Consider the following 14391-nt stretch of genomic DNA (forward strand, 5'->3'; position numbering starts at 1 on the left):
AGGGACCGGGACAGGGACCGGGACTGGGATCGGAACTGGGACCGCGACCCTGCCGTGCCCTGGGAGCGCGAGCGGGAGGAGCCCAGCCTCGGCCCGGCCCTCAGCGACGCCCTCAGCGACGCCCTCACTCCGCCCGCTCACTCCGCCCCCTCACACCGAACCCCTCTCACCGAACACCTCACTCCGCCCCTTCACACCGCCCCCTCTCACCGAACCCCTCTCACCGAACCCCTCACTCCGCCCCCTCACACCGAACCCCTCTCACCGAACCCCTCACTCCGCTTCCTCTCTCCGCCCCCTCACACCGAACTCCGCCGCTCGGCCCCGCCCCTCGGCCCCGCGCGCCGGCCCCGCCCCCTGGGCCGTGGGCTGTGGCGAGGCCCCGCCCCGCCTCGTGCCCGCCTCCGCGCTCGGCCAATCAGGCGGCGCCCCGCTGGCCGTGCCCGGCGTCCCGTACGGTCAAGATGGCGGCGCGGCTCCCCCTGCTCGCCATCCTGCTGCTCCTGCTCGCCCTCGCCCGCCCGGCGCTCGCCGCCGCGCAGGAGGCGGAGGGCGCGGCGGCTGCGCCGCATCGCCGCTTTGAGTACAAGTACAGCTTCAAGGGGCCGCACCTGGTGCAGGCGGACGGGACGGTGCCGTTCTGGGTGCACACGGGCAGTAAGTGGCGGGCGGGGGGCGGCGGGGCCGGGCCGGTCGCGCTCCTGCGGCGGAGGCGGCAGCGGCCGCCCGGGGGAACGTGCGAAGGTGGCCGGGGCCGGCGGGCCGAGCACCGGCCGTGCCCCCGGCCCCGCGTGGCACCGGCGGCGCAGAGCGGGCGCGGCGGTGGCGTGAAGTGCCCGCGGGCCCCCGGCTCCTGCGCCCTTGTGCCGCGGCGGCCGTGGGGAGGGGACTCCCAGCAGTGCTGATGTGTCACTGCTGCCGCGCTGCACCGCGGACAGGCCGCCCGCGCCTCGGCACGGCCAGAGATAGTGCCGAGTTTCATCATGTGAGAGCTGGAAATGAAAATTCTGCTTTCGCAAATGCGACTTAATTGAACAACGTTTATACCGGCTATGTGTTCTCTGCAGTACGGGTTAATGTTCCATTGTACTCAGAAAGGTTTTTCTCCTTAGTGGCCCCCCACGTAGAAGGTATTGACATTTACAGCACATAAGGTTCTGCCTTCCTATAGTTTCTCTGCAGTAACTTCTGCTGTGCTTTTCATTTTTTTTTTATTTGACTTTAATTTTGGGTTCCCCTGGCCCCCAAGTGGCTGAGTACTCACCTAAAAAGTTATTTTGAAAACTGTTCTCTAGTTGAGGAGACCAGAAAATTTTCTGAGTTTGGAAGATTTGTTAATTGTCTAGTTAAGCACTTGCAATATTTTCTCTTTTGTACATTAAGTGGTGGTTCCTTTCCTTTCTAGATGCCATACCGAGTGCAGATCAGATTCGTATAACAACATCTCTGAAAAGCCAAAAAGGGTCAGTGTGGACGAAAAACAAGTCAATATTTGAATATTGGGAAGTCGAAGTGACCTTTCGAGTTACAGGAAGAGGCCGCATTGGAGCTGATGGACTGGTATGAACACCCTGATCTCCCTGAAACAAACGGCCCTGCTTTAAAAGGGAATCTTCACTTACCACTCTTCTTGCTTTCCTCATAGGCAGTCTGGTTTACAGAAGAGCAAGGCTTGGAAGGTCCTGTTTTCGGGGCAGCTGATAAATGGAACGGTGTTGGAATTTTCTTTGATTCTTTTGACAATGATGGAAAGGTTAGTTGGAAGTAAACTCTTCTAGTAAAGACTATAAACTAATTTCTGGTGTGTTTCATACATGTAATGTTGTGGAAAAAACAGGATGCTATTTTCCTACTCTTCCCGCCTTTCACTTCAAAGGGATAAAATAAAATAGACAAGTTTCCCTTACAGAAGTTTTACTAGACTTTTTCACACTTGCTTTTTAAGCTTGAAAGTTGAAGCATAACACATCATGAATCTCCACTGAACAGTGGTTCATGTGTCGGGTTTGGAGGGAAGATACCATGTACATATGTATAATCCGAAATTTGGAATGTCTGTGCACAGTTTGATGTTGATACATCCGGAGATGTGTGCTTTGGAAGAGGGATATTGTACCAAAATACAACACTGTGGGAACACCAGTTTCTATGTCTGTCTTCAGAGATGCTCTTTTTCTGGAACAGCAGCAAAAATTCTGTAGCAGATGGGAGTGACAGTTGTTGTTTTCAATTTCCAGTGTTCCAGCCCAGAATGATCCTGGGAAACTTTAATAATATGTAGTAGACCTGCTTTGCTTTTTTTGCTTTCCCTGCAGACTTTGGCTTGCTTTTAGACATTTTAGATATATTTTAGTAGGTGTATGTGCCTTTTTCCCCCCCTACAGATGGCTTTTGATATACAGCAAACTTTATCATATATAAAAAATTGAAAGACTGAAGGTGATGTTTATGTTTCTGATCTTCAAAGATGGGACATAGAATCAGAGTATTGTTCAAGTTACTACAAATTTTTAGATCCTTTTTCCTTTTCCTTTTTTTTTTTCCTGACTTCTGGCATAAACATGGACAGTGGCATAGTTTACTTGGCTGAGGATGCCATCTGCCAAAAGTTTCTCATGGACAGCACTGCTTGCCAGAACTCTGATAGCACTGGGCCTCTGACCACGACAAGTTCAGTCAGTGTGGTGTAAAACCCTTTGTCTAAAGTGATGATGTGTCACTTCTAATGGAAACAGAAGTCTTGGTCATGCCTGTATTGGTCTGACATGTCTTAAGTACTGGAGTGTCTAAGACTTTTTAAATTACAATCTCTGACTTTCTACAGTCCCAGTATGGAGAAATTCTTCTGCAAGTTTTTTTGCCGTTATCATTTAGTTCGTTTTCATCCTCTAGCAATTCAGATAACTGGGAGTGTGTTCAACAGCCTTTGTTTAGTCTCTGACAGAAAGCTCCTAAGGTTTTTCTAATGACTGTGACAAGGTCAGTAGGATGTCAACATAGTGTCTGTTTGGCTACATAACACTGGGAAAAACATCCAAAGTTGGATGTTCTAAGTCATCTGTTACTTTCAAGGACTGTGTCTTCACTACATTTGAATTTCCCCAAACTGTGGCTTCCGTGTTTCTGCATTTGCCCAGTTATGGTAGTTGGTAGTATACCCAGGAACTTAACTTGTAGGTATTTTTCCCACCTCTAACTATGCAAAGAACGTGTCAGTCTCTTGCAGAGCGTGCAGCTTGCTAGTGTCGTTCAGAAATTCCAAAAGAATAAAACATCTGAGGTGTAACGACTTAAGGTGCTCTATCACAGAAAGGCTGTCAATGTTGTTACCTATATTTCACTTCAAATTAAACTATTCCATTTGTTTGCCATTTCTTTTTCTAGAAAAACAACCCTGGAGTGATTGTTGTAGGCAACAACGGAAAGCTTCTGTATGACCATCAGAAGTAAGTTTATTTTCAGTGTTATTGATGAATGCTTGCTTTTGAATGATGAAATTTTGCATGAAAGGCTTTGAGAAACAAGGCTCTGTTCATAGGAAACCTTGTTGTTTTCTTTATATTTGAGGTTTTCTATTTATTAAAATACTGCTTTGGCAGTAACAGCACAGAAATTGGCAGCTGATGGATATTTAAATGGCATATGTCCTTTGGGATGGGTGAATTCGGATAGAGGTGCAGACTTTTTACCTCTTCATTGCTCATAGGTATCTTCCACACACAGCCTATAACTGACAGAAGTGACTAACTGAAAGCTAATTGCCTGTTACTAAAACTAATTGGATTAATTTTGATTTCTGATTGTTTGTTGTGAACAACACAACTGACACCTTTTTGTGTTCTCTGAGGAGGGAGGTGTCTAGCTTAGTTGGTGCTGTCTGGACTACAGCTTATTTCACCTCTGTTCCCAGATGCAGGAATGTGTCTTAGGAGCAAAGAGGTTTCCCCGTTCCTGCATCCCATCTGTACTGTGTCCTGTGCAAAGCACCTGGGACTGCAGACTGCAGACAAGCTCAGTGCGCTTACGGGGACAGGCTTTGAGAAACTTGCCTATTGAAACACTGTCCTGATGTTGCTGAGCGATAGGTTGATGCTTTCTTGTCTCAGCTGGTAAATCCTAAGGTGTGGTTGTTTCTGTGTGCAGTGACGGTGCCACACAAGCCTTGGCCTCCTGTCTGAGGGACTTCCGCAACAAGCCCTACCCCGTGCGAGTGAAGATCACCTACTACAAAAAAACCCTGACTGTGAGTGCCCTGAGACAGGGGAACTGCTCGTGTTCCTCAGCTTCCTCAGTGGGACACTGTTGAACAGGCCCCCTGTGTTAATTCCAGCGTTTGTCCCTTTAGGTGTCAGTGAACAATGGCTTTACTCCGGACAAAGACGACTATGAACTGTGTGCAAAAGTGGAGAACATGGAGCTGCCATCACAAGGGTACTTTGGAATATCTGCAGCAACGGGGGGACTCGCAGGTAGTAAATGTTTAAAACTGGGACAAATGGTGTGGGGACTTGCAGGGCTTGCAAGAGAAGTTGGAGTTTTTTTCTACTGCTAGTGTTGATCCATTATAGCAATTCTTGACCACGATGATGTAATTAATCCTCTCCCATTCCCAAACTACTGATATGCTTAGGCCTTTTCCTGGCTACAGCAGAAGAATTTTCAGTTTGTCGTGACAAAGCCACTGTACAGTCTCGTTCCCCACTGCACAGACTCTTGGGAGGACTTTGGGAGGGTGCTGTTTCTTGAAGATCTTTTGCAGATGGAAAGTTGACTTGGGAAGTACTGGGATTTGTAACATGTTTTTGTTTTGTTTGTTGAATACAGATGATCATGATGTCCTGTCATTTCTGACCTTCCAGTTGACTGAGCCTGGGAAGGAAGTAGTAAGCATTTTTATGCATAATTAATAAAGTATGTTATTGTATATGTTTTATGTGCAGCACCAGATTATGGCATTCCCTCTGAAGTCACACTTGGCATCCCTGTTCTGGGATTTTGGCATGCAGCTGTGACATCATCTGTTTTAGAAAAATGAAACTGGTACTGTTATGTTTTGGTAGTATTATAATTAATGTTTTTAAGACCAGAATTCTGGAAACATCAATGAAGCAACAAAAATCCTGATGTTAAATCAAAACATGAAATACTAAAAAGTATACTTTGTTTGGAAAGTGGGCAAATACCTGTTCTTGCTTTCAACTTGCCCTACCTTTAGAATGGTTCTGTACTGCTAAACAGCATCTGTGCTTGTAAAACTTGATTACATTTTAGTAGTAGAAAGTACGTGTCTGTTAAGGAAAAGCTGTGGGTCTCCATGGGAATGTGTGGTTTCTCACTTCAGCTTAATGTGCTCCAGTGCTTGTGTTACGTGTTCACATCTGAAATCTGAACAGCCTTGCTGGAGAGTAAGTTACACAGGAGTGGTGGAGAACATGACAAAAAAACTCACACATGCCCCCTTCCCCTGATAATGTTTTAAAGCCAACACCAGATGCAGAAATTCCTCAAAAAGATAAAGAGAAGTATCAAGAAGAGTTTGAACACTTTCAACAAGAATTGGATAAAAAGAAGGAAGAATTTCAGAAGGAACATCCTGATGTGCAAGGACAGCCAGGCAAGTTATCTGAGCCATTTTTCAGCTGTCAAGGGGAATGTTCGTTTTCCAGGATGATCAGAACTAGGGCCTGATACTCTGACTGATCTTGCTAAGCTCCCACTGTCGTTAATTACATTATTTGAGACTCTTTGGTTATTTCTTTGTCAAGTGTTTCCTGAAATAGCAAGTTCTTTTGGTCATGCCTGGATTGAAAGCAAAACAAATGACTGGAAACATGGTGGGAATTATGAGGATCTGCATGTAACAACAGAAGGGAGAGAAGGTCATGCATCCCTCTGTAAAGTGGTGATTAAGCAAGCATGACCTTTTTTTTTTTTTTTGTTATTTGAAAGGGCATCTTTTAGTCTGTTTCTGCACATTCATAGAGAACTTTTTTTTCCCATCTGTTAAAGATGGGTTAGTGAATATGTTGGAACGTGTGCTTACATGGAAAAGCTTTTTAATGCTTGCCTAATGCTGAGCAAACAAGAATCTGATTATTTGAAAGTATAATGGAAGCCATTTCTTACTTCTGTGGATTGTATTAGCTGTATATGAATGCATATATACCAGGAATGGATATATATGCACGTTTAGCTATCTAAACCTGAAATTTCAGGTTGCCATTTTTATTGCACAGTGATAAGTTATGACTGTTCTAAAGGTCCTACACCATTTTATCTTGGTAGTCAAATGTGTTTTTGAAACATTGTCCAGCCTTCCGTTGCTAAGAAATAATAATCCCTTTGCCACAGAGTCTTTTGGACTTTGTGATGATGCTCAGTACCCGAGGTACTGGAACAGGAGCTCTGAGATGCAGTGTGGGTCTGACTGGGTGGTTACCCTTGGAGGGGTGTTCAGTGTCCTTTGCCATGGCAGTGGTGAAAAACAGACACCAAATACATCAAATGATGGGGGAAGGTATGTCCACTGGGATACATTAAGGGAGCAGGGAAAATGAGGAATGCATGTTTGTAAGAACCACCTGTGCTTTTCTCTCATCAGCGGATGATGTTTTCGAAACTGTGAGTGATCGTGAATTGAGGCAAATCTTTGAGGGGCAGAATCGAATTCATCTGGAGATCAAACAGCTTAACAGGCAGCTGGACATGGTTCTGGATGAGCAGAGGAGATACGTCTCTGCAGTCACAGACGAGATTGCTAAGAGAGGAGCTGGTTTGCCAGGTCAACAAGGACAGGTAAATAAAACCCCTGGTGGTTCCTGGCCCAGCCTGATTTTGGCAGTGTGACTGATTTGCTTTTTCTAAGATATGTTGATCTTTTTCCTCCCCCTGCCCCACACCAGGTTTCCCAGCAAGAGATTGAGACAGTTGTGAAAACTCAGGAAGAGGTCATTAGACAAGTAAATGAAATAAGGTAAATGCCTTCTAAACATTAAGGGTGTGTTTTGAATTTTGTATGATTTTCCACCTTTTAAATCTTGTTTATTATTTCAGTGGGAGAATATTGACAAACTTGAAGTTTCTGTGTCAGTTCCTTAGTGGTGACTCTCTGCATACATTTAATTTCTATAATAAAGTACGTTTGTGTCCCTAGGATGGCTAAACCCCTAATTTGCCTTTTTTTAATCACAAGATTCCACTTCAGCAGGTAAGTCCAGTCCCTTTTAAACACAATGAAGAAAAGCTTTATCTTGAAGGTGCTACACTGCTAGAATGGATTTGAGAAAATGCCTGTGTTTGATGGGCATGCCTGTGTACTTCTTTTAAGATGTTTTACTGTCGCTGTCTTAATCAGGAATGGCTTTAAGCCGCTTTAGCCCTTCATTTATGGTAGCTAAAACATTCCCTACCTTGTGTTTAAAAACAGAAGGGAAAAAAGGAGAAAAACAAGTTGTGGCTCTTTCTCCTGTATTAGTTCAAGGGCAGCTCTTGTGATTTATCTAAGTAGGTCAGTTTTTTGTAGAATGAAGATTAGAGTACTTCCATTTTTGCACTTGTTCTTCCACGAAAGCTTTTATGTTAATATTCTTGACAAATCTTTATACCTTGCAAGCAAATTAGATTTTCTTGTTAACATTGGCAGTCTGCCCTTTTAGTGACTACTTATCAGATAAGAGTTTGCGTAACATCATCTTAATATTTTCCTTAGATTAAAGAAATGCTTTATTTCTGGATAGAAATGAACAGCCCGTTGTTGCCTGGACTTACAGTCCAAGTAATTTTCTTGTCAAGATTTGTGGATTTCTGAACCATCTGATTACAGAAGAATTTTGCACGTTCATACCATGGAAACCATCAGCATGGTATCGTTAATGCAGAGCTAAATATAAACATTTAGGGAAGTTATTTGGCTTTTACCTAAGAGTGGCTCGGTCTGGGGGAAGGTGGGTGTGCCAATTTAATTACACAGAGATGGTGCTACCAGGAGGGAGAAGAACAAAGGCAGTGTTCCACTTGTGTCCTAGCACTGAAAATAGTGGGGTAAGCTAAGCAGTGTGAGGGATGTGGAGAGACAGAAGTACTGTCAGCATTTATTAGGCAGTGGGTATGATGGTGGTCGCATGGGTCTGCATGGATTATTTAAGAAAAAAATCCTCCAGTGAGAAACTCAGTTCTAAAATATGTTATTAGAACATTAATTGAAAGTACAGGTAAATAATAATCAGTTTACTTGCTGTTTTCACAAGGAATAAGACCTGTTTCAAACTCAGTAGTACAGTTCTGTGTAACACTTAGAAATGTGATGATCATACCTTGTTTCCAGTTTCCTCAATGAACACTATTCCAGCCAGTGGGGGAGATTGGTTTTATTTCCTGATGTGAGACAGTTGAAGGCCAGGTTGGACAGGGCTTAGAGCAACCTGGGCTAGTGGAAGGTGTCCCTGCCCATGGCAGGGGGTGGAATGAGATGAGCTTTAAAGTTCCCTCCCAAAACAAATCACTCTGAGACACTCTGAAAAATTGCTGAGCACTGTCCAAAGAGTGAGGAGTGCACTGGGAAGGCACTGAAGGAAGCTCTCATCTGAGCGAAATGTCAAGTTTTAAGTAAATTAAAAAGAAATCCGAAGACATACATTTTGATTGTCTATTCTGTTAATAATGAAGAGATTAACAATCACATGATAAATATTTTAGCTGTAGAATAATCCTCTTTGCAACTCAAAAGAAACAGCACAGTAGGGGAAAATTATATAAACATATTGATTAGAGATTACATTTTTTTCTCTCATTGACTAGTTTACCTAAAACAAAATTAGTTATGGAACCTCAACTTTTCATGGATTTAATTTTGTTTGTTGTAGAAGCAAAATGAATTCCCATGAAGACAATATTAAGTATTATGACAATGCATATGGGAAATGAGTTTCTCATATAAATGATAATCATGAAACAAGGATGTATCTAAATCTTTTCTTATCCCTAAAGCCTCTTCGTTATTTTTATTTCTTACATGACTGCTTTTATTTATTTATTTCTCAAACAGCTTTTGGTTTCCTTCAAAGATTGCATTAAACTCTGCTTATCCTAAAGCCTCAGCAAGAGCCTCAGATGAAACTCTTGTTTCAGACAGTCAGGCAGAGCAGATGTGTAGCAACAGAACATTTGCCAGCCCTTGTTCCCAGCGTGACTCTGGGAGATGGTGCACTGTGCAAATGGAAACTGGCTGTGGAATTCACTAAAATCAGAGTTTGATTAAGGGATTATTTCTTGACAGGTATTCTTGAAAGCTAGGAAAAATGCTTTCTGCCTTTTGGGGCAACTATGTGTTACAAACTGCTTTTTCTCAACTGCTGGGAGCCCAGAATAACTGCTGTTTGTAGGAAAGCTGTTCTGGGTTGAAAGATGTTTTCTTGTTTGTTTTGTGTCAGAAATTCCGTGGCTGATACTCTGAGATCCATCAGTGGAGCTCAACACCCCGGCTCTGCAGGAGCCTATGAGACAACTCAGCACTTCAATGACATCAAAGAACACCTTCATCTAGTGAAGAGGGACATTGAGCATTTAGCACAGCGAAATATGGTAATTTCTGTGCTGCTAGTGCAAAGCATGACTGTAATACTTCTTTCTTTGGCTGTTAGTGAAAAGCAGGATGAGCCAGCATGCAATTTACGGAGCAATTAATCCTTCATTAAGCTGCCTCGCTAAAACTGCAGTGCCTTGACCTAACTGCATGATCTGTGTCTTGATGAGAAGTTTTGCACAAAGAGCATGATTTTTAGTCTAATTTCCTGTGGAAACAAGGTCAAGCAATTAGGTTTTCTGGGTGCTTTTTTTTTTGTGTTTGTCCCCCTACTTAACAGCTCTCCACAGAGGAGATTCTGTATTGCTTCTGCACAGAAGGGAGAGCTTTAATCAGGGCAAACTTGGGCAGGTTCTGCTTAAGGTTTCTAAGTGTGAAAGATGACTGTGCTCATCACCTTAGTCTAGCCTACGGAGCAATTAAGTTCAATTAGTTTATGATCCCATAGAAGGTTCTTGATTAATTTACCAAATTTATGGGATTTTTTTCTCTTATTCTTTCCCCTGTAACCCCCATAAATCAGTTTATCTGAGAAACGTAAAGGCGAAAAGGGAAAGTTAGATGAGTAAGATTTTGATTTTTCAGAGTAATGTAATTTCTGTCCTTTTTCTGCTTGTGTTCTGATTTTTAGATCACGTTGCAAAGACCTTGTTTTTTTTTTCTTACATGTAAGTCTTTTGATGGTATGTCTTGTTTGCTCTTTTCTCAAACATTGTCTTTCTTGTTTTTCAGCCATCCAGTGACAAACCCAAGTGCCCAGAGTTGCCACCGTTTCCCTCGTGCTTATCTACAATGCATTTCATCATATTCATGGCAGTGCAAACAGTGTTATTCATTGGCTATATCATGTATAGGTGAGTGTGTTTGTACCTAAAGACAGCAGGGCAAAGGATTTCAGAGCTTGGGACTGACCAAGTCACAGGCTAAACTAATTAGGATGGTTCTTCTGTTCTCTTCCTCCTCCTTGTGAAGCCATAATGTTGAAATGAAATTTGCATTGATGGAAAGGATAATGTACCATTGCTTGGGAGTCCTCCCTGCTGCTTCTCCCACACACTCCTCAGAATGGGGAGTGGGGACCAAGAGAGCTGTGCTGCCCTGCAGAGAACAAATGCTGTTTTCTACCCCTGGGGAAGGACGAGCAGCACTGATATCAGAGCAGCTTTTGTGATGTGTGTGCTGCTCTGCAGAGTGCACAGGGGGGGTTCCTGATGTGGGTAACTTGTGCCCATCAGCTGGAACCATGGCTCCCAGGACAAAGGAGGGGCTGGGCCCCTCCAGTTCCTTGGGATGCTTGTGATTCCAGCAGCTGTGTGTGGTTGATCCTCAGTGTCTCTATCCACTAAGGAAATAAATATGTTCTGTGCCAGGGAAAAAAGGAAATCCTATTTCAAGTAAATTCTTTCCCTGCTTAATTGCATGTGTTTCCTTTTCTGAGATGATCTGTAGGCCAGTCAGATACTGAGAAGCTTTTAAAAATGCTAAAAGTTTTTTAAAAATCAGTTTGTATGTTCTTTCACAGTTTCTGGCTTCTGTCCAGAATGTGGTTTTTTTTTTCCTTCTGTGCCTGATGCAAAATTGAAACAATAGTGATGCTACCAATGTCTTTGTAAATAGAAAACATCCTGTTTTTGTGATATGACTTATATTTGATTTCCTTAAGTCTCTGTTGATAAGGAATGGAATCTTTTAATCCTCAAATAAATGAAAATTTAAACCAGTTAGCTAGTTTTATGCTATAAGTACTTGAATTCTTTTCTGCATTTTTTTCAGGAGCCAACAAGAAGCAGCAGCCAAAAAGTTCTTTTGATGACCTGTTCCTTTTGTGTGTACATAAGAGCAGTATGTATGCACAGAAAATTCTACACTTGTGTAAATGAGGGAAAATCTAGTGTTCGATACACGTCAATATTGTAAATTATTGAATTTTGTTAAACAAAATGAGTTCTTATTTAAATGGTTGATGCTAAAGCTAAAAACAGACTGTGGAGCAGCAGAGCAAATGCTGGATGGGGGAAGACTGCAGACCCTGTCTAGGTCTGTGTTTTCAGCCAACTTTCTCATCAATGCTGAAAGGCAAAGGCCCAATTCCTCTGCTTTTGTTAGGATTCCAGAGGAGGGAATTGAAGGTTTGTTCAATTGAAGGATTGTTCACAGTGTGATTTGCAGATGGATGATTCGTGCAGACAATTTGCTACCAAGTGTTCTGACATACCAGTTAAAAAAAAAAAAGGGGGGGGGGAAAAGAAGACAAACCCCCCCCGTTCTTCTGTAATTTTTTTGGCAAGTAAAAATTTATTATAAGCATTTTATTTGTTTACCACTTGGATTTAAAAGTATAAGAATATTTTTGTTAATTCTAACTCTTTATGAAATACAGATTTAAACACTTTTTAATATGTGAACACAAAGACTCTGACTGTTGATATAAAAAACAAATTATACAGAACAAGCAAAGAAGCCTTATGTTCTTATTTTGGCTTTTGGTTTTAGGCAGTGAGAGAAAATGTGATAAAGTAGTTTCTTCAAGTATACTGTGGGCCTGATTTCTTTTTTTTTTTGTAGTTTCAAGTCTGTCTGTAATTTTGTTTGGAGATTTGTGGAACTTTTCCAGCAAAGAGTATTGCTTTATACCTCTTCAAATCTGATTTTATTAAGGATATGTTTAGTGTATGGATATGTCTTTACTTTTATAAAGCTGTCTTGTGTCTTTCATGTATCAAATACAGATGCTTTGATTTAAATCTGGACATGGCAAGTGTTCTAAAGTACAGGTATTAGGTGTTAAACCATTTCTTCACAAGGTGTTGCTTCAGACATGTTTGTTAATCCAGGAGCTATTGTAGAACCAGTATTTTGTGTCAATTCCTGCTTTAATATCAAAAGCATAAGGCTGAACATGTGGTTTGGATACTGCTTATCAAATGAACATTTGCTTCAAGAAAGGAAAAAGCAGAGAGCCAAATTTAGGAATGTGAAATTAAATCATTTTGCCTTGTTTACATATCTGTGGTAACTTTGTCCTTGAGTTTTGTGTGTAGGGTTAGAATAGGTATTTTTGTGGATTTTAAAAATTCTGTAAAATACACAAATGCATCAGAATATTTCACTTTTAACTCTTAATTTGTTTGTCTGAATCTGCAAAAATTATCTGTTCTCTAACATACTACTACTGCATTTCTATAGTCTACTTACTCCCTTGGAGTGCAACACATGCTGCCAAGTTCACTGTAATGGAGAACACTTCAGTATTGTGCCTGTCAGTTTGGAGGGATGATATATCTATGCAATATATTTTGCTACTTAAAATACAGAGTCCAAAACGTGAATGCCTGTGCTATACCCAGCAAACAATCCTGCCTACACCCCAGTTAACACGTCTGCAGGATGTAGTATTCTGTAAGTGGGGTAGCTTTAGAGATTCATTTCGAAATTGGATAAGATTTTACTGCACTAATTGGAGAAACTACTGCCTCAGGCTAGTCTTGTGGGATAGATGGGTAAATCAAAGAAAACCTTTCAGAGAAGCCAGAGTAACACATCAGAATTTGTCTGTTCAGTTCTTTCAACACCAGCAGATATTTACAGGTGCCTTGAGTCTAAGCTATTACAACCCTGACTCTTGTAAGTAAATCTATTTTCTTAACTTTTTCTGAAGCTGTACAGTGTTGTTCCTTTCAATGACAGGCCTTCTCCCACCAGTGCAACATCCCAGCAGAGCTGCTCCTCTCACAGCAGGCTTTGCAAGGCCCTTGGACAGAAGGGCTTGCCAGTGTGTTTTGTAAGTGGGTGCCTGTATGTGGGGTACTGAGGAGCAGCTCTGATGTATCCATTGGGAAAAGCCTGGATTTTTGTTACTGTGAATTTATCCAACCATAACTCTGTTCTAAAGCTGGAGCAGCCCATCCTTCTGGTTCTTTTGTCAGACAGAAGAGAAGGCTGGGCATGTCTAGGGGAAACTTGAAGCCTGCAGTTGTACCTTCAGCTCAGCTCACGTGTTTATGCTGCTGCTGGATCGGACACGTCTCCCACGGGCAGCTGGGGAACTTCTGCTTTAGGGAGCAAGTGGTCCAGAGCAGAACACCAGACAACTGATAACTTTGCTTCATGCTTCATTTCACAGTTGCCTCTCCTTGGAACTCCCATAATTGCCTCAGCACTCACTGGATCTAAAGAAAGCTCCCAATTGCCCAGCTCCAATTTCGTCCTGCCTGTCCTCGAAGTGATAGCAACAAATTTGGACTTTAAGGATATTTGTCAGTCAAACTGGCTACCAGAAGTTTCTTTCAACACTGGTAGTGTGGTTCTTTTCTTATCAAGTAAGATTTCACAACTAGGAGGAGAAGACAACTTGGAATCCAGTTTGACAGTATGAGGGAGAACAAGTCTAATAATTATATTTGAACTGTGGATGATAAGTAGCAAATATTTGGCAGTGACAAGAGAATCTGATTGTCCTGGTCAGGGTATATTAAATACATGGTCACATCTGAATCTTTCAAAAGTAAAATGCACAATACGGTTTGTAAATCACCTGTTTTACAGTTTGTAGTTTACCTGCTATGGTTTGTAACTTGCTATTTGAAGAAAATTTGACATTTCTCAATGGATCAATTACTGTAACAGAAGAATTGTCTACTGGTTTGGTTTTTTTTATTTTAAATTCAAACGGCTGACATTTTCATATATTTGTTTCTGACTAATGTAAATTGACACTTGGAGTTCAGATATAACCTTATTTGAATAAAGATGCATATTTTTAGTAAGCCTTTTTCTTTTAATTTAGTGCATGTCCATGCAATCCAAGCAAG

At 41.9% G+C, this 14391-nt stretch overlaps 1 protein-coding gene across 2 annotated transcripts; it reads left to right on the plus strand.

Moving 5' to 3' along the window:
- Window positions 1-449: 449 nt before the first annotated feature.
- Window positions 450-14346, plus strand: LMAN1 (lectin, mannose binding 1). 2 transcript variants are annotated; one of them, XM_027742815.2, is made up of 14 exons: window positions 450-657; window positions 1406-1560; window positions 1646-1753; window positions 3385-3446; window positions 4144-4243; window positions 4346-4469; window positions 4825-4883; window positions 5482-5614; window positions 6602-6795; window positions 6903-6973; window positions 9429-9579; window positions 10313-10434; window positions 11354-11422; window positions 13704-14346. In XM_027742815.2, exons 1-13 carry the CDS (start codon window positions 465-467, stop codon window positions 11388-11390), a joined length of 1509 nt encoding a protein of 502 aa, XP_027598616.1. In that variant the 5' UTR covers window positions 450-464; the 3' UTR covers window positions 11391-11422; window positions 13704-14346. The 2 variants fall into 2 exon arrangements, with proteins under 2 accessions (XP_027598616.1, XP_027598615.1); XM_027742814.2 differs by having other exon boundaries at window positions 11354-14346.
- The last annotated feature ends 45 nt before the right edge of the window (window positions 14347-14391 follow it).

This window comes from Pipra filicauda, unplaced genomic scaffold, assembly GCF_003945595.2.
Source record: "Pipra filicauda isolate LSUMZ 115617 unplaced genomic scaffold, ASM394559v2 scaffold661_size620017_pilon, whole genome shotgun sequence".
Taxonomy (NCBI): domain Eukaryota; kingdom Metazoa; phylum Chordata; class Aves; order Passeriformes; family Pipridae; genus Pipra; species Pipra filicauda.

What these genes read in the sequence shown, in the direction of transcription:
- LMAN1 (XM_027742814.2), top strand. Translation starts at nt 465, where the DNA reads ATGGCGGCGCGGCTCCCCCTGCTCGCCATCCTGCTGCTCCTGCTCGCC. An exon ending in TGCCAGGTCAACAAGGACAG is followed by an intron (nt 6,796 to 6,902) that starts GTAAATAAAACC and finishes GCCCCACACCAG; the next exon opens with GTTTCCCAGCAAGAGATTGA. An exon ending in ATTGGCTATATCATGTATAG is followed by an intron (nt 10,435 to 11,353) that starts GTGAGTGTGTTT and finishes CATTTTTTTCAG; the next exon opens with GAGCCAACAAGAAGCAGCAG.